A 24,783-nucleotide genomic window follows, 5' to 3' on the forward strand; every position below is an offset into this window, starting at 1 on the left:
CTTTCAGCTGGATTTAATAAAGGCGTCACTTTTTTTTTTTTTTTTGAGACCGAGTTTTGCTCTTGTTACCCATGCTGGAGTGCAATGGCGCGATCTCGGCTCGGCCCAGCTACCATTAGGCATCTGCAAGACAGAGAATCTATTAGCAACAAAGTTGCAAGACTCTCCTTTGCCCGCATACAGAAGAAAAGACTCAGAAGTGACGCCTTTATTTCATCCGGCTGAAACGAGTCAGCCTGGGTAACAAGAGCGAAACTCCGTCTCAAAAACAAAAACAAAAACAAAAAAAACCAACTCGTTTCAGCTGGGTGAAATAACGGCCTTTTTTGTTTTTGTTGTTGTTTTTGGACCGAGTTTCGCTCTTGTTACCCAGGCTGGAGTGCAACGGCGCGATCTCGGCTCACCGCAACGTCCGAAAGGCTCACTTTCATTTTGAGTCTTTTCTTCCGCATGTGGGCCAAGGAGAGTCTTACAACTTTATTGTTAACAGATTCTCTGATTGTTTTGCAGATGCCTAAGGGTAGCTGCGCCGAGCTGAGATCGCGCCATTGCACTCCAGCCTGGGTAACAAGAGCGAAACTCGGTCTCAAAAAAAAATAAGAAATGAAAAAAGTGACGCCTTTATTTCATCCAGCTGAAACGAGTTGTTTTTTTTTTTTTTTAGACTTGAGTTTCGCTCGTTACCCAGGCTGGAGTGCAATGGCGCGATCTCCGCTAGGCGCAGCTACCATTAGGCATCTGTAAAACAGAGAATCTATTAGCAATAAAGTTGCAAAACTCTCCTTTGCCGGTATGCAGAAGAAAAGACTCAAAATAGAAGTGACGCCTTTATTTCATCCGGCTGAACCGAGGTTTTTTTTTTGTTTTTTTTTGAGACCCAGTTTCGCTCTTGTTACCCAGGCTGGAGTGCAATGGCTCGATCTCGGCTCGGCCCAGCTACCATTAGGCATCTGCAAAACAGAGAATCTATTAGCAACAAAGTTGCAAGACTCTCCTTTGCCGATATGCAGAAGAAAAGACTCAAAATTGAAGTGACGCCTTTATTTCATCCGGCTGAAACGAGTCAGCCTCGGTAACAAGAGCGAAACTCCATCTCAAAAAAAACAAAAAAAACAACTCATTTCAGCTGGGTGAAATAAAGGTCTTTTTTTTTTTTTGGACCGAGTTTCGCTCTTGTTACCCAGGCTAAAGTGCAATGGCGCGATCTCGGCCCACCGCAACGTCCGAAAGGCTCACTTTTATTTTGAGTCTTTTCTTCTGCATGTGGGCCAAGGAGAGTCTTGCAACTTTATTGCTAATAGATTCTCTGTTTTGCAGATGCCTAAAGGTAGCTGCGCCGGGCGGAGATCGCGTCATTGCACTCCAGCCTGGGTAGCAAGAGCGAAACTCGTTCTCAAAAAATAAAAATAAGAAATGAAAAAAGTGACGCCTTTATTTCATCCAGCTGAAACGAGTTTTTTGTTTGTTTTGTTTTTGTTTAGTGCTAGGCGCAGCTACCATTAGGCATCTGGAAAACAGAATCTATTAGCAACAAAGTTGCAAGACTCTCCTTTACCGCATGCAGAAGAAAAGACTCAAAATAGAAGTGACGCCTTTATTTCATCCCGCTGAAACGAGTCAGCCTGGGTAACAAGAGCGAAACTCCATCTCAAAAAAAAAAAAAAAAAAAAAAAAAAAAAAACTCGTTTCAGCTGGGTGAAATAAAGGCCTTTTTTGTTGTTTTTGGACCGAGTTTCGCTCTTGTTACCCAGGCTGGAGTGCAATGGCGCGATCTCGGCTAGGCGCAGCTACCATTAGGCATCTGGAAAACAGAGACTCTAGCAACAAAGTTGCAAGACTCTACCCGCATGCAGAAGAAAAGACTCAAAAAAGAAGTGAGCCTTTATTTCATCCGGCTGAACCGAGTTTTTTTTTTTTTTTTTTTTTTTTTTTTTTTTTTTGAGACCCAGTTTCGCTCTTGTTACCCATGCTGGAGTGCAATGGCTCTATCTCGGCTTGGCCCAGCTACCATTAGGCATCTGCAAGACAGAGAATCTATTAGCAACAAAGTTGCAAGACTCTCCTTTGCCCGCAATACAGAAGAAAAGACTCAAAATAGAAGTGACGCCTTTATTTCATCCAGCTGAAACGAGTCAGCCTGGGTAACAAGAGCGAAACTCCATTTCAAAAAGTAAAAAAAAAAAACCCAACTCGTTTCAGCTGGATGAAATAAAGGCGTTTTGGTGGTGGTTGTTTTTGGACCGAGTTTCGCTCTTGTTACCCAGGCTGGAGTGCAATGGCGCGATCAACCTCCAAAAGGCTCACTTTTATTTTGAGTCTTTCCTTCCGCATGTGGACCCAGGAGAGTCTTGCAACTTTATTGCTAGTAGATTCTCTGATTGTTTTGCAGATGCCTAACGGTAGCTGCGCCAGGCTGAGATCGCGCCATTGCACTCCAGTCTGAGTAACAAGAGCGAAACTCGATCTCAAAAAAAAAAAAAAAGTGACGCCTTTATTTCATCCAGCTGAAACGAGTTTTTTTGTTTTTTTGTTTTTTTGACACCGAGTTTTGCTCTTGTTACCCAGGCTGGAGTGCAATGGCGCGATCTCGGCTCGGCGCAGCTACCATTGCGCATCTGTAAGACAGAGAATCTATTAGCAACAAAGTTGCAAGACTCTCCTTTGCCCGCAAACAGAAGAAAAGACTCAAAATAGAAGTGACGCCTTTATTTCATCCCGCTGAAACGAGTCAGCCTGGGTAACAAGAGCGAAACTCCATCTCAAAAAAAAAAAAAAAAAAAAAAAACAAACTCGTTTCAGCTAGGTGAAATAAAGGCCTTTTTTGTTGTTTTTGGACCGAGTTTCGCTCTTGTTACCCAGGCTGGAGTGCAATGGCGCGATCTCGGCTAGGCGCAGCTACCATTAGGCATCTGGAAAACAGAGACTCTAGCAACAAACTTGCAAGACTCTCCTTTACCCGCTTGCAGAAGAAAAGACTCAAAAAAGAAGTGAGCCTTTATTTCATCAGGCTGAAACGAGTTGTGTTTTTTTTTTTTTTTTTTTTTTGAGATGGAGTTTCGCTCTTGTTACCCAGGCTGGAGTGCAATGGCGCGATAAGAGAAATCCAAACTTCAAGATATACAGTGAAATTTTATCTACTTCACAAGCGTGAAAAATGCACACTGTTAAATCAATTTGGCATGCCAGTAGACTATCATGACTTAAAGGAATTCATTTGATAGGTTGGCTATTAAGTTATATTTACACGGGGGTTACATTTCATTAAAGTCAAGGGTAGTTTGTGGAAAATCTCCTAGAGTATGTTACAAGTAAATTTTCCATTTGCTTATATCTTTGGATCCAAATTACTGTACACTTCTGAAAATAGCTATTAAACTCACCAAAATAAGGCTATAGAGATGTGCATTAAATGTAACTGGACTGCAGTTTAGGCCTAAAAAAAACAAAGGTTTTTTTAACCATGGAAAGCATATTAATAGTGGGTCCAATACTACACATATATTTGAGGGGAAAAAATTAAAAACAGTTATATTTGTCAGTATTTTGGAAGAGAATAGAAACTGAAAGGAAACATGAAAAGGTTTCTGAGGGTTTTGATCTAGGGTGCTAGTTACACAATGCAATGTGTTTAAATGATTTGACCTACACTGTGATTTACTTGCAAGTATTTATATTATATTTCAGTAAACAGCTTTAAAGGCAAATTTAAAAATCTCCCAAATAGGGCCAAGCACAGTGGTTCATGCCTATAATCCCAGCACTTTGGGAGGCCAAGACCAGTGGATCGCCTCAGGTCAGGAGTTTGAGATCAGCCTGAACAACATGGTGAAACCCCATGTCTATTAAAAATACACAATATAAGCCAGGCATGGTGGTGGATGCCTGTAATCTCAGATACTTAAGAGGCTGAAGCAGGAGAATTACTTGAACCTGGCAGGTGGAGGTTGCAGTGAGCCAAGATCGTGCCACTGCACTCCAACTCCAGGCTGGGTGATAGAACAAGACTCTGTCTCCAAAATAAATAAACAAATAAATAAATACAATGAGTTACGCATTTAATGTCAAAATTTTAAAAAGAATAAAGATGCAAAACTAACACATTGAGAATCTAGAATATTGGTTTTGAAAAAGGGAATCTGAGAGGAATGTGCAAGAACAAATTACAAAGTCTGGTTCATGCTTGGGGGCAGGTGGAAATTTGGATTTAATTAAGGTTAGTATCACTTTATTTTCTTACTCAAATCTTCACATAATTCACAAATCAGATGTAATTTGTATTCACAAGAACATGTGAGTATATTTTCTATCCTTCAAACAGAACCACAAGCAGAGAGGGATCTGCTAGAGAAAATAAACCCAATAGACTGCTCTTGTATTTTATGTAGTAGTAGGGGTCAGAAGTTGGCAGGCAATGTAAGTACAAAGGCAACAACTGCATCCTTTCACATTCTGTTTTTTGTTGTATTATTGGGACTACTTTTGGTTACGTTAGGTTAGGCATGGCCATGTCCTACCATCACTGTTTTCCTACATTGTGAGGCATCCTGAAAACCGTTCACTCTGCTTGCAATGACTCCACTAATTTTACCATTGTCCTTCCCAATACTCTATGTCATGAGGCATTAGCCCCACCTAATATTGACACTAACCCCAGAACACTTACATGCTCTATAGAATGTAGAATGGCTTAATAGTTGGGGGTAGCCTTCATGTTCAGCTATTGTCAGGCATATGTGCTCTGGTATGGAGTTTGCTACAGTATCTGGGCTCAAGACATAGATTAAAGTATGTCTGAGGGGTGACCTAGGTACCTTCCCTCTTTTTTACTTCCTTATGGACTTACTGCATTTGAACAGGGTGAAATCTCCCAAAATTCGGTACTCTGCTTGTGACTAATTAAGTAGGTAATAAGATTATAAATCAATGACAAATGACAGGCACAGAAGACCCAGGCAAGAGTAACCAAGCTACTCAGGTGTGGCGTGGTCCGTGGTTATCCCCACTCAGGTGTCCTAAATTAGAGTACACATGGAGAGTCATAGTTTCCTAACCTGAGCAAGCCAGAAGCCATCTGTTAGGCAGAAGCTGAGGCAGGGTGCTGCAAGAGTGTTGACAAAAGAGTGAATGCTGGAGCAAGGAGGGACCGCACCCGGGGAGATCTACTAGGAGAAGCCAGCCCACCTCCAGAGTTCCTAATTCTCAACCTCTCCAGAGTCCAAAGCGTCAAACCCTCCCTTGGGTTTGAATTCTAAACTTTCTCCAAATTGTGTGTTGTGCTCAAGAGAAGATCCTAGAGATCTGGCTGGACTTTTTCCAGAGGCCTGCAGCTAGAGGCCTGGCAGAATGCTCACTTATTCCTTAAAACAAGAGAAGATTGTGCCTCATATTTGTTTTGATCTTTCTTCTTTCTCACTTAAGCCAGTAGGCTATTTTCTCAATTCTTCCACAGCTATTTCAAAGTCTATAGATTACATTTATAAAACAAAAATACTGGTCATGGCTTTTTGTGTATGTGTGTACATGCACATGGGTTAGTAGAGATATAAAAAGTAAATGCAAGTGATCTTTTACTAGAAACTAGATCAACAAAATGTGTAGGAACTATGCTATGTAATAATGAGTAACATTTGGAAGAGTCATTATGAACAGTGCATGAGGTCATGAAAACTATTCGCCCGGATGCCTCACTTTTTCTCCAAGAGGATGGCAAAGGGCACTCCTCAATTTTATAGGGCAGCATTAAAATAGAAAAGTGCCTCTTCTGAACTTGAAGTGTCTTTTTTAACAAGGAAGACTGCCATGTCTCCTGACCTACATAAGTATTTGTTTACATGGATACAAATATGTACAATAAGTTCTATGTAAAAATTACTTGGACAGCTGGACTGTGTCTCCACATCTGGCTGTTCAGCCTATTTCAGTCACCTTACACGAACTCCCATAACCTCTACTTTGTCATCTACCTAAAGCTTAACTGGTTCACAAAGAAGAAACCTGAAAAAAGTTATGTCTGAACTTATTAGTGTGGAACATGAGATGTGTATTACTTAGTGGACTATGAGCTAGAGAAGTGTAATGACTTTATTGTCACATTTACCAACTTACCCCTGGAGTACATTATTGATGAGGTACACACACGCACACACACACAGACACACACACTCCTTAAAGATAATGCAGATTCATTTCCAGGCCACCGCAATAAATTAAATATTATAATAAAGGGAGTCACACAAAATTTTTGGTCTTTCAGTGTATACAAAAGTTATGTTTATATTTTACTGCGGTTTATTGTGTGCAATATCAGCATGTTTAAACACAATCTACATAATTTAATTTATAATACTGCTAAAAAATGCTAGTGCTCAGAAACAAATGACCTGTTAGACATCAGAGAGAAATGACCAAGGAAACTATGAGTGAGGCACAAGGCATTCACTCTTTACTCTTACTGGGAGCCTGGTTCCGGCTCTGGACTCAAAAGAACGTGGGCAAGAGCGCATGCATCTGAGCCAGTGAGTTGGGTCTTGGCTGGGGTGTAAGCCCCAGAGGGTGGAGGGTAGGAGGAGAGAGAGGAGCGGAAAAGTAACTATCGGGTATTAGTTTTGGTACCTCGGTAATGAAATAATCTATACAACATGTGCTTATATAAGAAACCCACACACATACTCCTGAAACTAAAAGTTTTAAAAAATAGTGAGTGTTGGCCAAAGTCAAACCAGAATAATCCGCGTGTAGGGTCATGGTTAGCTTATAGGTTAAATACTCGGTGGCCTTTAGGTTCTGATTAAACTCAATATGTTGCCAAATTTCCTTCCCAAACCATATAATCTTTTGCATCTGCCCATTTATGACTGCAGAAGCACGATGCCAGTTTTCACTGCTAGCTTGTGGTTTTTGTTTTGAACTCCAAAAACCTTAACTTATTAATTGAAGCTTTCTGTTTTATTACATGGACTTAGAGGTCAAGATAAGTACAGCTTATTGACACACATAAAGAGACTCTTGTTTCTCTGCGGAGCAATGGAGTTGAGCCATCCTCTTTGTTCTTAATGAATTATCTTTTATATTTATTTGGGAAGTGGATGATTTTTATATTTATTATTAAAAGTTTTATACAGAGTTATTTATACTGCCTCTATTTATCCCATTGAGAAATTAGTTCATATTGTACCAGTAACTCAAAGATAATTCATCACTCTAAAAATTAACTTTTACCCACTGAGCAATTATGGGCTAGGACTGTGATGAATTCCCACTGAGCAATTACAGGCTAGGACTGTGATGAATTTTAATAAGCTTGGTACATAATTGCTCAATATATAATATGTGATAAGCTTAATTTCATTAGTGTTCCTCATAAATCATCACAATGTGATTTTCAGGGGGAAGTCACATGGCTTGGAGCTCTGGCCTGCTGAACCTTGTGTTCATGGTCAACAGCTCTATGGTGATGTGGGGTCTTGTGAGGCTTCCTGACAGGTGAGAGGCATCTCGAGGGACTCTGTTTCAACAGGGAGGTCATCACAGCTTCCTGATTCATGACATAACTTAAAACACCTTTGTTTTCAATAGTTGTATTCACTGTTTCTTTCTGTTTCTCCTCACACACTCTTGGGTTCCTGCACCTCCCCCTCATGGCTGTATCTCTCCCTTCCTCTCACCCATGACACTCCAGCGCCGATGGAGCTGAGGATGTAGCTGCCTGGTGGTGATGCTGAGTTTCGCTTAGGAGCTGCGCTAGTGCTGCCTTGGCCATAGAAACCTCTTTGGTGACTTGACCTCCTTAAACTGTTATTTCACTTCAGCTCATCCATGTAGGCTGGGAGAAAATTGGGCCATTGATGGGATGCATAATGCAATTCTTCCTCATGTCTCCTAACACAAGCAGCAACTGTGATCTTCAAAAACACTCTTGCCCTGAGCTCTGAAATCCTCCAGCATGAAAAAGAGGAAAGATGAACAGAGGATGAACTGCTAGAGCTGAAGGTAGGACCCCTTACCTGGAGGAGGATGTTCCTTGTTAGAGACCACTGAGAACAAAGGACTTGCACTAAACCTGCTGATTTCTTCCATTTCCCTCTGATTTTAAAAGAAATTAAAATGTGCTTGTGTGCCTACTGTACTTAAAGAATAAGTTGGTCCTACTCTTTTGTCCTATACAGTTTCAAGGGCCAGGAGGGTCCCTAGGACTCTCTGTTTGCAGTCCCCATGGAGGCCACAAAGGGCGCCATGGTGCTTTCCCTTGGAACTCTGTAATGTCGCAAGATGCCTGGTGGTTTCAGTTCCGGGAAGATTGTGGCAGATGTTAGCCCTGCATGTCCAGAGGTTCCTGACTTTTGGTCACACCATCCCAGGGGTCGGCCTAAGGCCTGCACTGCCCAGGCTGCGGGAGTTGGCTGTGGAGGCTCCGAGCCTCAGGTGAAGCAATCTTACTTGCTTTCCTCAAAAACATCCTGGCCAGAGAAAGGTGCTTTCGCATTTCTGCTGCTGCTGGAAAATATTCCCTCGTGTTTCTCTCAGACTGGGCAAAGCTTCCAGTGCTCCAGAGCCTGTGGCTGTGTGCTTTAGAGGGATGAAGCTGGGGGAGTGGAGGAGAAGCAGTAACCAGATAGGACAAGATGGAGCAGGATGGCAAGAAGGGGGAGGCGGAGATGGATGAGCAAAGGGCCAAGGAGGCACATGTGGAAGAGCAGGGAGGAGGAGGTGGGGGATGAGCTGACCATCAAGGTGGTTCTTTTGTCACCCTCAGAATGGCAGACCCTTTCTCTGGAATGCCCCCGACCCTACTCTGTGCCCTGGTCAAGCACCCCCAGCCTCCTTTCTTTCTACAGCTTCTCATCCCTTCCTCCCTTTTCCCTTCCCTTGATTATGGGGACTTTCACATTCCCATTTTATTATTTTTTGAGGGGGTTGGGCTCTCACTCTTTCTCCCAGGCTGGCATGCAATGATGTGATTATAGCTCACTGCAGCCTCGACCTTCAGATCTCAAACAATCTTCCCACCTCAGCCTCCTGAGTAGCTGGGACTGTGGTGTGTGCCACTACACCCAGCCCAATTTTTTCCTAACCTCAAAAAGGCTTAGATCAGTGAAACAGAGGGACTGGAATTCCATTCCTTGTGTGTAACGCAGGGACATGGGTGCTCCCATGCCCCTGGACATCTTACATGAATGACCACAGCAGTGCGTAAGCCACAAATGGGAAACAGCCCAGATGCCCGTCATCAAGTATATGCATAAACAGATTATGGTATATTTCATTGGCAATGAAAGTGGATGAATTAGTGATGACTGTTAAATCCATAACATTTAGTGAAAAAAAAAAAAAAAGCCAAGCATAAGAAAATATATATGTATGATTACAGGTTAAAACCTAGATCCATTATGGGGGCATGAGAAGCAGAAAATTATAAAGAACCAAACATCATGAAAATCAGGTAGAGGTAGTTGCGTAGGGTAGGAGGGGTCTGTGGTGAGGAAGGGGCATGTGGGAAGGTTCTGGAAGCTGGTATTTAGTGCTAGCTAGTGCTCACATGTTAACAGATGGAAGCATTTATACCTATGTTTTATTCAACTTCTCCATATTGTATTACACAATTGAAAAAAAATTAGTTTTTGTCAGTACATATCCCAAGAACTAATATGAGCAGAGTTTTTAACAGGAACCATACTGTGCAGGGTGTGCGTTTCGGTTATTTCAGTGAGCACGGCATACTGGGCTTGAATACTATTATGTCTTTATGACACACAGGGAAATGATCGGAGGTAACCCCTGGTCCCAACCAGGCCAGTGATGTCACCAGGACTAGGGGAGGCCTCTCTGCAGAGATGGTGCTGGCAACCACAGGCCATACCTAATGTCTCAGAGCAAGAGAAGTGCTTTGGAGGAGCCCGGACTTTGCATTCTAGAGCCTTGGACTTGAATGAAGCAGGTACAAGTCCCCTAAAAGTAATTGGTGAGAGAAATTCAAGAAGAGAAATACATATCATGTTTGTTGACTAAAAGACTCAATTTGGTTAGCATATTACAGCAACACAATTCTGATTAATATTTATAGTAGGAGATTTTAGAGAAATTTAAAAGCTTGTTTCAAAATGTATTTGAAAATCGAAGAACCTAGAATAGGCAAGTTGGTCTTGAAGAAGCAATAGGTTGGAGGACTTGCTCTGCTAGATTTTAAACCTGATTTCAAAGCTACAGTAATTTCAGAACAATAGGACCGGTGTGAGTATTCATAAATATATTGAAGTCAAAGAATACAGATTCAAATGATAAGCCCACATATGTGCGGTTATTTAACTTTTTTTAGTAGAATCTTTTTTACTCAGGAAAAAATACCCAAATCTTCAAAACAAAAAAGTTTTCCAACCACACACAGGAGGGGTATGGGTAGGGGGAGGTGTCTGTCCATCTAGCCTGTCCCGCAGCCCATGCAGAGGTCAGCACTGGGAACGCTGAAGGTGAGAGGCCATTTCATGATATTTCTCATTGGTGAAATTGCCGAGGACACCTTCTTTGTCCACCAGCAGGCCTAGCGTCTTAGCAGTCATGGCGACAGTGACATTGGAAGTGGAGGCTCCACCGATGCTCTTGGTAAGAAGGTCCCAGGGTAAGTCCTGCAGCAGTGAGTCCAGACCACAGAACATTTCTGCCCCCGTAGTGTCGACCCATTCACAAAAAAACCTTGACCAGTCAGAGTCTTGCTCTGTCACCCAGGCTGGAGTTCAGTGGCTCTGCGGTGTGGGTTGCTTTTGTATCTGGAATGTGTCTGACATCCTGAGACCTGGACTCATTTCAGGGAGCTTTGAGAGGAGCCCCAATTACTGACGGAATTGGACGGTGTGTGGAGACGCTTCAGCAGCACGAGGGTAAGTGGAGGAGCAAGACCAGGTCACAGTGAGAGACAGTGAGCATCATCAACCACCCCGACCATCACCATGATCTTGCCAGGTTCTGCTGGGGGAAGGCAACAACACATCAATGGTGTTATAGCAAGTTTGTGTGTGTGTGCGTTTTATCTCCAATAATATTCCATAAGAACTGTTCGTGGTTCTGTTCCTTTTCCTTTCAATACATGGGAAAACTAAATGCAAACAACAAAATAGCATCAGGTTTACAAGACTTCCCAAAGTGTATGGTCACACACGTTTTCAGGGGATATACACAAATGATTTTGATCACTTGATACCTTGAAAAGAGCTCTTGTGAGACAGAATGATATTGATAAGTGACAAGTATGAAAAAAGTGTCAGTGACATCAAAGAAACAAATGAACCCACAGATAGAGGAGGAGCTTTGCACTTAGGGATGTGAACTGGTCATCAGTGTAATGAAAAGCCAAGATGCTGCCTCAGTGCGAGAAAAGAAATCAACATAACAATGGGATGCAGCGAGGAGAACACTGAGTCAGGGAGAAAATATTTTTAAGTTATTCATTAACTTTTCAGTAGGTACAGAAATAAAAAATGCAGAACACAGAAGCTATCATGGCAGTCTAAAAGTCTGACATCTTTCATGTGTGGAAAAGCCTTAAGATCTGTTTTAACTTAGAGAAGGTGGGGTGACTTCCTGAAGACCACTAAGAAAATATAACCCTCTGGGAAACTGTCTCCATGATTTTATACACACAAGAGATGGACAGAGGAATGCGCTTAGACATATTAAGAAAGAGGTGTGTCTGCAGCACTGTCACAAGGGTGAGCAAATACTGAGAGGGACTGCTGAGGAAATAATCCCCATCTGTGACTCTCAGGTGAGATCAGGGGGCCTTGGTTTCAGCACAGCCTGGGCAATTGGAATGCAGGGCTCCTAAGATTTCATGACACACCCACCTTCTAATTCTGTTATTGTGACTGCAATAACAGAAGATACCGGCTGCTAACCTCCCTCACTCTTGTAGAGTCTGAGCTACAGGCAGTGCCTTCGGCTCTGAGCTCTGGTATTCTAAACTTTGTTTTGGCGATTAAGTACTCTGTGGTATTGGTGGAGTTCTTCTTAACCATAAGTCAACCATTCCAGCTGATGTCATCCCTCAGTGCTGACTAACCCTATTTGATTTCACTTGTTTTTGACCCATCGTGTGTTTTGGTTTCTTCTCCCTAGTCCCTGTTATACCTCTTCTGCCACCAACGTCAGCATGTGGTATCTGCTGGACATTTATCCAGGGAGAGGGCAGAAATGAACATCCTATAAATCAACCAGGAATTGTGTTGTAAGGGTTATTCTCTTGTGAGGTTTATTGCCAAGTTTAAAATGAGGGAACTGAAGCCTGCATGAGAACAATTAGACGCCAATTTATTCGGCTCTTGGGTGAGGTTCTGTGGTCCTGGGAAAGAGGCCAGAGAAGTTATTCCCGACCTCTCTTAGGCATGAGGCTTTACAGGGAGGGAAGGCGTTCTGATTGCCTGTGGACAAACAGGACATGGACATAGCAAGCTGCTATTGGTAGGCGGGCAGGATTTCTGGTGAGCAGGCTAGGTGCCCAGTGCGGAGCTTAGTGCTAAGTTCAGAGGGGATCTCCAAGGCGGAGCTAGATAATGGGCGTATTCCGGTGACATAATTTTCAGGCAGGGAGAGGGATGAGTGTGTCTGAGCTCCCAGCAAGTCAAATGGCCTTACAGTGCTCCCAGCTGGCACAGAGCCAACAGCAGTTCCAAGACCTCAAAGAGAAATTTCTTGTAAGTCAAGCTACTGTCTACTCTCTGGCCAAGCAACTGAAGAGATACAGTAAGTTCTATAGATTCATCATCACAAAAGTGATGACTAAGCACCTGCTTCTCTCTGAGATACTGAATGGTCCCTTCATCTAAATTAATTTCATCCTTTCTTTAGTTCTAGGAAAATAGAAATGGGTATTTTAACTTCATTGTGTTAAGGATGGGAAATGGAGGCACGATGTGTTTAGCAACCCCTCCACGTTAGCAGTCCGGTGTGAGGTGGGGCTAGAGTTGAAATCCTACTTACCGACTCTCACACAGACACAGAGGCACTTACTTTCCTCAGCAAGAGGCTATATCACATTTAAGAGAATCCTCTCTGTGCCCTGTAAGATCCTGCACACAAATAACTTGTAGTCTGTTGGTAAATGTCTGGGACCAAAGAACTGCCATTCGGTTTTAGCTTCTTTGAGACCCAGTAGGCAAATCTCTGTTCTGGGGACCCTGGGGGAAATGTAGTGACAGTACAGAGTACCTGCTCTAAAGAGCTTAAAGAGGAGACTGCTCCTAACGGTAAGTGTGGCATCTATACATGAGGGCATCAAGAGCAGGAAGTACCCTGGTGAGAGGGAAGTCCTGCTTCCTGGGGCACAGACTCTTATTCTAAAGAGGAATTAAGACAGCACATTAGACATTGTGGAGGTCACAGTGTAGTGTGTGGAGTAATGGAAATATCATAGAAATAAAGTACACAAAATATGTAATGTGACTGAATCATTCGAAAACCATCCCCCCTACCCTGGACCCAGAAAAATTGTCTTCCATGAAACCGGATGCTGGTGCCCAAAAGGTTGGGGACTGCGGCTCTACCTGCTGGGAGGTGACCTCCCTCCACTGACGCAGTCCAGCGTCCCTTCCTTTTTACTCAGGCCCAGGCTTGCATCCTCTGCAGAGCTCCAGTGGCTTTTTCCATGTGTGGGCTTGTTGTTTGAATCGTGATTTGGTCTCAGTGCTATATTCTCATGAAAACCATTGAGAATGAGTGTCCCTCACGGGGTACTGGCCTAACTGATGAGCAAAGCAGAGTGGTTTCTATCCTCGTGATGTCCAGAAAACCCTTCCGCTGAGCAAGTGCCCCTTGGTGTAGCAGCTTCACAGGCTATGTAGAGAAAAATTCCAATTTTCATTTCTTCTTGCTCATTGTATTTTTTTAAACTTCCATCCTGGGAGTTTCTTGTGGATTGGTGGGAGTTTCAACCATCAGTCTATTTTCTAGTAGGAGCAGGTAACTCTGTGATGTACCTTAGGATATCTGATAATGTTGTAATAAAATTAGCAAGAGTGCCAGGTGCGGTGGCTCATGCCTGTAATTCCAGCACTTTAGGAGGCTGAGGCAGGTAGATTGCTTGAGCTGAGTAGTTTGAGACCAGTGTGGGCAACACTACAAAAACATGTCCCTATGAAAAATTAGCAAGACATGGTGACACACACCTGTACTTCCAGCTTTATGGGAGGCTGTGGTGGAAGAATCACCTGAGCCTGGGAAATTGAGGCTGCAGTGTGTCATCATTGTACCACTGCACTCCAGCCTGAGCAACAAGGTGAGACCTGTGTCACACACATACACTCACACTCACACACACACAAACACAGACACAAACACATCCATACACACACACACTCACACAAAGAAAGAAACTAGCAATGAAAATGTTGGTCTCTATTCTGTTTCAGTCAGTGAGTGCCTTTCCTACCTGGACCATCGCTTTCCCCTTTTGCATTTCTCCCTGAGTTTGAGAAAGCAAATAGTTTTCTGTGATGACAGTGATTCATTAAACAAACAAAATACTCTTTGATCTTGCATATGCATATGCCCTGCCCCTTGCCAAACAAGCTCTACCCTGCTATAAACATTCAGAGCTGAAGGAATGCTCCCAAGGGGGCAGTGGCATCTCCATGTTAGACCTGAGGATTCTGAGGCTATAAAAGTTTCCTTCACTTGCCCAGGATGGCCCGACTAGTCATGGTGAGAGCATGGTCCTTTTGTCTGCCTGACTTCATGGCCCAGTCTCTGTCATTTCTCTGTGGGGGTTCTGTCAGGGACTAAGCCACGATGCGTGCACATCCTCTTTCCTTTGTAGAAATTATTTTCCAATAAAGTCAAGCTGAAACAGAATAAGTTGCTGGTCTAGGGTAAAGAAGTCTTGTAGTCCCTGGCACAGATTTCTCAAGAAGGATTACCTCTGTGCACTCTGTCCATCAGCAGAATCAGTGGCTCCTTCAGTCCCTCCAGGGGGACCTACAGCTCCAGCAGGCTCTCCCTTGGAAAAGCACTCAGGGAATAAATGATCCTAGTCTCTCCCCACCTCCCCATCCCCAGGGTTTCAACTCTCAACTTGGCCATGTTTAGGTCCCTGTAAAGCTGTGGAGCTGCATCTCAGGAACACACCAGCCAGAATGGGTCTCCTACAAAAAGAAAGAGACACTGCTCTGACACATGTCTCAGAACTGAGATACCTGTGATGTGGCCAGCCCTGCCATCAGGAACATGGGCCAGGAGAAAGCACATTCATCCATGCAGATGGGCCAAGATGAATGAATGCGCCCTTCAGATTACACAAGAATGCTTCCTGTGTGTGGCTTCTCGACAATAATGTGTGAATAGTGTGCACAGTGCACAGCCCTGACCCCAGCAATGGTGTCAGTGTGTATCTGCTCTGCCCAAGCTTTCCCTGCAGAGAAGGGCTTGATTTGAAAACAAAGGGCAATTTTCACACGGAAAGTGTTCACATCTGTCTCTTATGAAAACCCATTTAGTTGGTCATCTCCACTCATGCCCTCGGCCATGTCCTCAGTTTCCTTCTCACAGGGATCCACTTCTGCTCAGATTTCCTTAATGCCCTGGATCCTGTTCATTCTCATGCTTTGTCCCAGGCAATATCTCCTCCTGGAGCCCTCAGCTGAGGAATACAGAGACCCCTGTCCTCAGGAGGAGGGAGGGTCACATGAGATAATGAGCCCCATTTGGATCTGTGGAAAGGATACCTGAAAGGCGCTGAGTGGGTGTCAGGAATGTGCCGTCCCTTACATGTGCCATGTAACTAACTTAAACTGATTTTTTCCCACCACATTCTCCTTTCTTTCACTATGGATTCTTACACTGTCAGCCAAGCCCGAACTCACTGGCTCAGACGTATGCTGTTTTGCCCACATTCCCTGGAGTCCAAGCCAGAACAAGGCTCCCAGTAAGAGCAAAGAGTGAATGCCTTGTGCCTCATTCACGGTTTCCTTGGTCATTTCTCCCTGCTGTCTAACAGGTCATTTGTTTCTTTGCACACCTCTTCTTTCTCATTCTTCTCATGTTTCTATTATTTTTTCAATTTAAATAGAAGAGAATACTAATTATATTGTTACATTAAATATCTCTCAAATCTCTATATATTATTTTTTCATTAGATTAATTTCTACAGATATATGCATTTACACCATTTGCTATGTATATTATGTACATTTGGTGTGTATGCTACGTAGTGTGTATATATATATGTGCAATAGATCATATAATGATGCACATTTTGTAAATTCTTCAGGTTTAGTCTTCCCCGGTTCTTTTCCCATCAGCTGCTGTAAGGTCTGTCTGGTCTCACCTCTGTGTCCCATGGTCTGCCACCCTGCCAGGCCCTTCCACCCCGCTGTCCTGTTTGGACTCAGCTCTGATTTAACTTTCACTCTTATAATCTCTTCCCTCCCCAAAGCACAGCCTACATGCAGTGTGATTCCCTTGCTTTGGCCATATCTACCCTGAAGCTAATTGTGTTTCTTAATCTTTAGTTTCCTGAATATTTTTGTAAATCAGGAGTGCCCTTGCCTCCTGGCACACTTGTCATTACTGAGTAATGTAAGAAAGATTAACAAAAACATATATTAAAGTTACTCTGTTGGGTTCCCCTCCCCCTTTGGACTTTCTTGTCCAAGGCCCCATTCGTGATTTGATGTCCTTTGGGTGGAAGAGGAAATCACAGTAAGATCGTGGATGCCATTGGCTGTGTTTTATTTTCAGAGCTGGTTTTAGCCCCCTCCATTGCGATGAAGAACCCTCTGCAGATGGAAGATGATCCACTCGAAGGCTCATCAACCACTCAGTGGCATCAAGTGCCTGGCAACATTGATGCCTCCAGTGTTGCAAAACCCAAGAAGATCAAACGAAAGCTCCCTTTCAGCAAATGGTTCTGCTGGACTTCACGCTCCGGGTGCAGAGGTAATCACTTCTATGGCTCTGAGCTGCACTCACTTCTTATTTCTCTCTGTCTATGGTGACAGCCCATTCTCCCACTGCTTTTTCTTTTCCATTTGTTCTCCCCAGGGGCAGCTGTAACCTCTGTCTGGTCTTACCCCAGTGTCCCATGGGCTCCCATGCTGCCAGGCCCTTTCTGGTCTCATCTCCTCATTGCTCTCTGAACTCTGCTCTATTCCTTCTTCTGCTGGCTTGACGGTCTCTCTCATGACCACGGGAATGCCGGGCCTCATTGTCCTCATTAAAGTACACAGTTTAAGCTACAGAACACAGGGTTTCTTGCCTGGAATTACACACTCTCTTCAGAAATTTACCTTTCCTCCCATTATCCCCAACTTTATTGTTGCTTTCTGCAGGGAGCATGGCTTTAATACATCATTTACACATGGGTTTTTCTCTTAAGTTGGCTTTGGAGGAACCCAGCTAAGTTCACCCTTACTCATCTCTTATTCCTCTGAATGAGAAGTGTTAAAGCTGAGCACAGAGAGCCCCACATATAAAACTGAACTTGAATCTGGGTCACAAGTGGGAGTTCTCTACTGGACTGGAGCCAGGTTTGCCTTCAGCCCCAGATGTGCAGACTTGTGACAATGTAGATGGAATTGCCAGGGACTCAGTATTCTCACCTAATGGACTCATTTGTGCTGACATTAACTGAATGACATTTATGACATGCAAAAGTACATGCAGAGGACAGGACTTCAAATCTGCATACGTCATGAGATATATCATTCTAACCTCTCTCCATTTTATTCTCATTTCCATTTCTACATGTCCGGTTAAGGGTCTATAATGCAACTCAGATGAATCTTGAGGCCAGGGTATATGAGAGAACATTTTCTGAATTAACTTTAAGAAAAGTGACTCCAGGACCTGCTTTATGCTACACAAGATGACAGACAAGCATCTGTCTACAGGACAATATTTGCTTCGGTTCAGCCCAATTGATAAGAGAGAGATTTCACTGAAGTTGTCAGAGAGAAGACTGAAATCCATGAAACCACAGGAAGCAAAGCCAATCATGAGATAAACAGGGAAAGGAAAGAAAATGATTGGTAATTGGGTTGTTCCATTTTGTATCTTTAAATCCTACTGCCATGTAGTAAACAGCTGGTGAGATTTCAGTTTAGATGCATGCCTTGAACTCACATCTTGAGATTCTCACTGACATCATCTGGGGAGTGGTTTGGGTGTCTGTAGTTTCAAAATGCTCCCATGTGATTCTGATATATGGCTGAAGATGAGGAAGACAACTGGTCTTCTGTGACCTCAGGTTGCCAACATGAAAGTGTTTTATATGTGTGGCTACTCCGAAGAAAAGGCTGAGCATTCATCAGCATTTGATGTTATCTGTATTCCCCTCTCAATAGTACGGTTCATATAGCAGAGAAAAAAAATCAGACAGGAAACCAACAAAATCAAGAGATAAGACCTTTAGCCTCTGCTCCCAATGGTGAGTGTGGCATCTATACGTGAGGGCATCAAGAGCAGGAAGTACCCTTGTGAGAGGATTGTTCTGCATCCTGGGTCACAGGCTTTTATTCTAAAGAGGAAGAACAACGGCCCATTAGACATTGTGGAGGTCACAGTGTAGCGTGTAGAGTAGGAATCCTGGGCCAGAATCCTGGGTTCCATCTAAGTAGCCGAGCTTTTCGGTGCCTCAGTTTCCTCATCTGTTCTTTGGGTACTATAATAATACCTACCTCTGTAAATTGCTGCAATGAATTACATGACCTGTTTCTTTTAAATCTCCTAGAACAATACTTGGCACAGAGTAAACACTATTCATTTTTATTCTACTATTTCTAACTTAATTCAAAATTTATTAGTATTTAGCCACATTTCTTTTATGATTTCAGGGTCCAATGCCTCATATTTTATGCAATTATATTCAGATATGATTTTTCAAATTTTTGACAAATTTGTGCTTAAAATTTCCAGTTCCAGGGAATCTATGAGTCCCACAGTCCTAAGGGCATTCCTGTCCAGAATATCAGTACTTCATGCCCCCATAGAGTGTTTTACAGGAGAGGCTGCAAGGTTGGGAACGTGGCCCAAAACTTAGAGTCAGACCTTGGGGGCTGTGAATTCTGACTGTCTCATTCCAGGTGTTACTTGATGTGCCACTGAGTTTCTTTTTCCCCATCTCTAAGTTGGAGAGTATCAGATGCCAGTGAGTTGGAAGGTTTATAACTAAAAATGAGAAAATCCCTCACTGGAGCCTGATAGTGGAGATGCCTTTGTCCTTGGGATAAATGCTGCCACCTGCCATGTAGGCAGTGACCACAACAGCCTGTCCAGCCTTCCACTGAGGCTGGCATGACTTTCTTTTCTCAGACTGTGATGCATACCACCTCAACATCCAGTCTCTGGAAAAAGATCTATATCGAATAGGAGAAGAAACAATATATGAAGAGTTGAAATTAATTGAGGAGCTCAGGTGAGCAGACGCTGTGGGGACAGGTGGGGGGCAAAGGTGTGGATCTCTGAAGTGCAGCACTTCAGCTGGGAGAACCAGCAGCTAAGCTGGGCCAGGACCAGGACAGCCATTTACGTGGCAGGCACATTTCACAGCAGCACTCATAAAACAGAACAGTCATCTTAGCACGTTACCGGCTGCAGTTGTTTCCTTGAGCTTTGTTTACACTTTTTATAACAATGAATTGTTGAGTCAAAATTTGTATATCCAAAATTAATTAAAAAATAGTGAACCACCCAGCAGCGTTTAGTACACTCTATCCCATGTACTCTTAAAGTCACCTCCTGGCTGACCACTGCAACTCATTCATTCAATCCATACTGCCTTCTTTATCTGTCATTTTTTTCTTCTTTCATCTTTACAATTCACCCCATCTGCACCAGGCCACACTTCTGTGCATGGCTCTGTTTCCAGTCACTGCCCGATGTACTATGGGAGTTTTCACATAGAAATGTCCACGGCTAAAGTGAGAAGCTGAAAGGACATCCTTTTGAAACCGATTTGGGAAGACTGACTTTTGTTTACAGAAGACAAAAATGAATGGAACATCATACAAGATCTCACAGGAGCTCCCTCTGATACAGAGGAAGCCTCCAAGGTTCAAGCAATTCTCCCGTCTCGGCCTCCCGAGTAGCTGGGACTACAGGTGTGCACCACCATGCCTGGCTAATTTTTGTATTTTTGGTAGAGACAGGGTTTCACCATGTTGGCCAGGCTGGTTTTAAACACCTGATCTCAGGTTCTGCCCACCTCAGAATCTCGAAGTGCTCAGATCACCAGTATGAGCTACCATGCTCTGCTTTAAAAAATAAATGCATATTTATTTATTATTATATTGTATATACATAATATGGCAGCCGTGCTCTGTTGCAGAGAGAGGAGGATTGCCTGTTCCCTGTTAAACGGAACCTCCCCTTTGCTTTCTGGGACCACTACTTTATGCCTCCTGTGAAAACCAGTTGGAAATTCCTGGGGTTCAATCCCTTGTGGTTTAATCTTTGTCATCTCAAAATATATAGATATAAAGGTAGATATGCTATAGACACACACACACACACACACACACACACACACACACAGACAAACACACATTCCTCTGGACCACAGGCATTTCCTAAAACATGTTGTGATGTTCTGCATGGGGGGCTCCTTGAGGACATTTTTACCTAAACCTCCATCGCAGTATTAGAACTGGTCACTCATCCCTTTACATTATTAAACCTCTCTGCTGTCTCATTATAGGAAATATAAAGCCCTGAATTACCGTCAGACAGAGCAGCTGGCACAGTTAAAGTATGAATTATGAAAAGTGAGAGATGCCTCCTGCTCAGTGGATCAGCATTTTGAGGTCCACCTCCCTCCTGATGACCCTGACAACTGGGAGCGTCAGAACCTCCGAGAGGAGCTGGCTAAGGGGCCCAGGCTGGCTGAGCAATGTGTCAGCAGGCTCAGCCCAGGTAAGGTGGGCATAGGCCCTGATGACACACAGCCCCACGCTTATGAAAGTCCCCAGACCACCACACCTCCACGGTGACAATTTTATTTCTTTACACTAAATTTCATAGCCATGACATGACCAGGACATCCTGGGCAGAAACTGAGATGGAAAACCCATGTTGTCGGAGGTCACAGTATGGCAAATGTCTCCTCATTTCTTGCTGAAATGTGCTCTTTGTGGCAGGAGGCAGCATCTGTCCAGTTTTAAAGGACAGGAAAGGCTGTGACAGGAGGCAGCTTGTTAGAGTCAAAAGAGCCCTGGACTAAGAATGAGGGTTCCAGGCTCTATCTTCAGCAGTGTCTTTAGCAACTGTGGGTAACTGATTAAATCATCCTTCCTGAGGTCCTGTCTCTAAATCTGTAAAAGCAGACAAATTGTCTCTTGCATTCGAAGGTGGGCACACTTACAAGTATATTTTACAACGAGATAAAACCCCTTGCTGTGTGGTGTTGGAGAAGGCACTTGATGTGGGGGCATTTGGTGGTAGGAAGCTATCTCCACACACTCCACATGGAGAGTGTGTTCCTGGATAAGACAGCAGAAGCCTCTTGGAGGGCCCACGAAGTCCTAGATTTGTGGAGTATAGTGGGACAACTTAGTTTGTCCTGTCGTAAGAGAAAGATACAGGTTTTAATGTAAGCTGTAACAGGACACAGAGCCTGTGCCTGGGTATCAGAAGTGAGGCATGACTGGGGAGACAACTGCTGAAGCTTGGAGAGAGGCTGGGCAAGCCTGCAGTAATATGGGGAGCAAGATGTCTTTTCACTATTTGGCCACATCTTGATGGTGACCCTCCAGATCAGAAACATGTGGCCTCATGGATTGGGAAAACCTGTCAGGTTAAAAATAAAACATGACAGTGCTCAGCCCAATGCAGACCCATAGATGCATGCTCATGTCTCGGTACACATAGGGCTGACTGTGATTTCAGTGGGTAAAGTGGGAAATATCTGAATAGATGCTTCTGTAATTCCAGAAAATGATAAACATCGATATGAAACAGATGAGGACGGTGAGAAAGCAGAGAAATCAGCTGCCCCCAGGTAACACTGAATAATCAGGAGCGGGTAATGGGTGGTGAAATCTGGAAAAGGTCTCAGAAAGAACGTAAGTTAGGCGAAAGGTCAGGTGAACAGACTAAACTCAGGGATTTCCGATCTCACCTGTTGTCTGCCTCTTTGGCATTTCCATGTTTGCAAGTATTTGCTAGCAGGAAAGTGAATGAAAACAATTCATATCATGCTCACAGTTTTGAGAACAAGCGAGGTTGAGGATACAGGAACTCTTTCTGTGAAGATGCAAGAACCTGCATTCATTTGGCCTCTGATGCTAATTTCAACAAAATGTGTGTGAAAGTGCTGAATGCACTGTGTCCTGGCAGTCTCCCACAGGGATCCCTCCAGCTCTTCCTCCCCAGCTCATTGTCTGCCCAGTGCACTGAGCACCTGCCACTCTGTCTCCTGCTCCACACAGGGAAGGATGGTTGTGTCTCTCTGAGAGGACCATACTTGGCTTCCTCTGGCCTCTCCTGTGGTCCTCCCTATAGAACCATCTGGGTGCAGTCGTATGGGTCCTGTCCAGTGTTTATCTTCTGTCTTCTTCACCCCAGGCTGAGCCAGGAGCTACTGGAGGCAAAGGAGCAGAAAGCCTCAGAAGACTCCCTGGATGACCTTTACTGGGCTCTTCCAGTTCAGGGTGACCTGTCTGATTACCACCAGCCTTATAGCAGTGCCTCGTCCTCACTGGAGAATCAGCTTATGTGCCCTGCTGTGGATGTAGCCTGTGAGTACTCCAGCCTGAAGGTCCCAAAACCCCATGGTCCTCCCAGGCAGCCTCTGTATGTTATGTTTCTGCAACTTGTGTCACTGAGTCAGATCATCAATGCAGGCAGGCCCCGTAAACTGAGCCTGCCTCAGTTTTGAATCTGACTCTTGGCTCCATTTTTAATCACAGACATCCAGTGGGAGGAACTTCCTCTTTTCCTGTCCCAAGTGACTCCTCGGTCACCTGGTTTCTTCTCACAAGAACAGGCTGTGGGCATGAAAACAGGAAAGAGGTCAGGACTCATAGCAAGTTTTTGGCCACAGTAGCCCATCTGGATATATTTGCATAAAAACCTTCTTCTGTAAGATAGGGCATCTGTCTTTTCTCAAATGATGTTGCTAACTGCATGCCTTGAACAGTGCCCTTATCTCTTCTCTGGCCATCCACACATCCAGCCAGTTTTGCACCATTATTTCAGAGCCCACTGTAGAATTCCTGTGTCTGATAAGGACTCTCTACTCTAGAGATCTTCAGCTCAGGGACCATGGACAGTTGTGGGGCCATGACCTGTTAGGAACTGGGCCACACAGCAGGAGGTCAGCGGTGGGAGAGCATGATCGCCTGAATTTCACCTCCTGCCAGATCAGCAGTGGCATTCAATTCTCACAGGACTCGAACCCTATTGTGAATTGCACATGTGAGCAATCTAGGTTCTGCACCCCTCATGAGAATTTAATGCGTGATGATCTGTCACTGTCTACCAGTGACTGTCACCCTTACGTGGGACCATCTAGTCTCAGGAAAACAAGCTTAGGGCTTGCACTGATTTGGTGAGTTGTATAATTATTTCATTAGATATTATAATGTAATAATCATAGAAAAACAGTGCACAAAAAATGTAATGTGCATGAATCATCCGGAAAGCTTCCCCCTTTCCCTGGACCCAGAAAAATTGTCTTCCATGAAACCAGATGCTGGTGCCCAAAAGGTTGGGGACTGCGGCTCTACCTGCTGGGAGGTGACCTCCCTCCACTGACGCAGTCCAGCATCCCTTCCTTTACTCAGGCCCAGGCTTGCATGCTCTGCAGAGCTCCAGTGGCTTTTTCCATGTGTGGGCTTGTTGTTTGAATCGTGATTTGGTCTCAGTGCTATATTCTCATGAAAACCATTGAGAATGAGTGTCCCTCACGGGGTACTGGCGTAACTGATGAGCAAAGCGGAGTGGTTTCTATCCTCGTGATGTCCAGAAAACCCTTCCGCTGAGCAAGTGCCCCTTGGTGTAGCAGCTTCACAGGATATGTAGAGAAAAATTTGATTTTCATTTCTTCTTGCTCATTGTATTTTTTTTAACTTCCATTCTGGGAGTTTCATGTGCATTGTTGGGAGTTTCAAGCATCAACCTATTATTTTCTAGTAAGAGCAGGTAACTCTGTGATGTACCCCAGTATATCTGATTACGTTGTAATAAAATTAGCAAGAGTGCCAGGTGCGGTGGCTCATGCCTGTAATTCCAGCACTTTCGGAGGCTGAGGAGGGTAGATTGCTTGAGCTGAGGAGTTTGAGACCAGTGTGGGCAACACTACAAAAACATGTCTTGATGAAAAATTAGCAAGGCATGATGACACACACCTGTGCTTCCAACTTTATGGGAAGCTGTGGTGGAAGAATCACCTGAGCCTGGGAAATTGAGGCTGCAGTGCGTCATTATTGCACCACTGCACTCCAGCCTGAGCAACAAGGTGAGACCTGTGTCACACACACACACACATTCACACACACACACACTGAGAGAGAGAGAGAGAGAGAGAGAAACTAGCAACAAAAATGTTCATCTCTATTCTGTTTCAGTGAGTGAGTGCCTTTCCAAGCAGGACCATACCTTTTCCGGTTTTGCATTTCTCCCTGAGTTTGAAAAAGCAAATAATTTTATGTGATCACAGTGATTCATTAAACAAATAAAATACTCTTTGACCTTTCATATGCATATGCCCTGCCCCTTGCCAAACAAGCTCTGTCCTGCTATAAACATTCAGAGCTGAAGAAATGCTCCCAAGGGGGCAGTGGCATCTCCATGGTAGAGCTGAGGATG

At 43.9% G+C, this 24,783-nt stretch overlaps 1 protein-coding gene across 6 annotated transcripts in view; it reads left to right on the forward strand.

Moving 5' to 3' along the window:
• The first annotated feature begins 1,926 nt into the window (after positions 1–1,926).
• The window catches only part of LOC108592765 (uncharacterized), a 31,341-nt gene continuing 8,484 nt past the window's right edge, over positions 1,927–24,783 (forward strand). For 2 of the 6 annotated variants that reach the window (XM_078332603.1, XM_078332604.1), the window contains exons 1-2: positions 20,735–20,889; positions 21,907–22,712. In XM_078332603.1, the coding sequence (XP_078188729.1) occupies positions 22,274–22,712 (439 nt within the window). In that variant the 5' untranslated portion in view covers positions 20,735–20,889; positions 21,907–22,273. Of the gene's footprint in view, positions 7,990–9,753; positions 10,597–10,801; positions 10,872–11,889; positions 12,730–16,719; positions 16,918–19,290; positions 19,394–20,674; positions 20,890–21,906; positions 22,713–24,783 lie in introns of those variants that run through there. The other 4 variants (XM_078332607.1, XM_078332606.1, XM_078332608.1 and 1 more) reach the window with 4 other exon arrangements.

This window comes from Callithrix jacchus, chromosome 7, assembly GCF_049354715.1.
Source record: "Callithrix jacchus isolate 240 chromosome 7, calJac240_pri, whole genome shotgun sequence".
NCBI classification, from domain to species: Eukaryota; Metazoa; Chordata; class Mammalia; order Primates; family Cebidae; genus Callithrix; species Callithrix jacchus.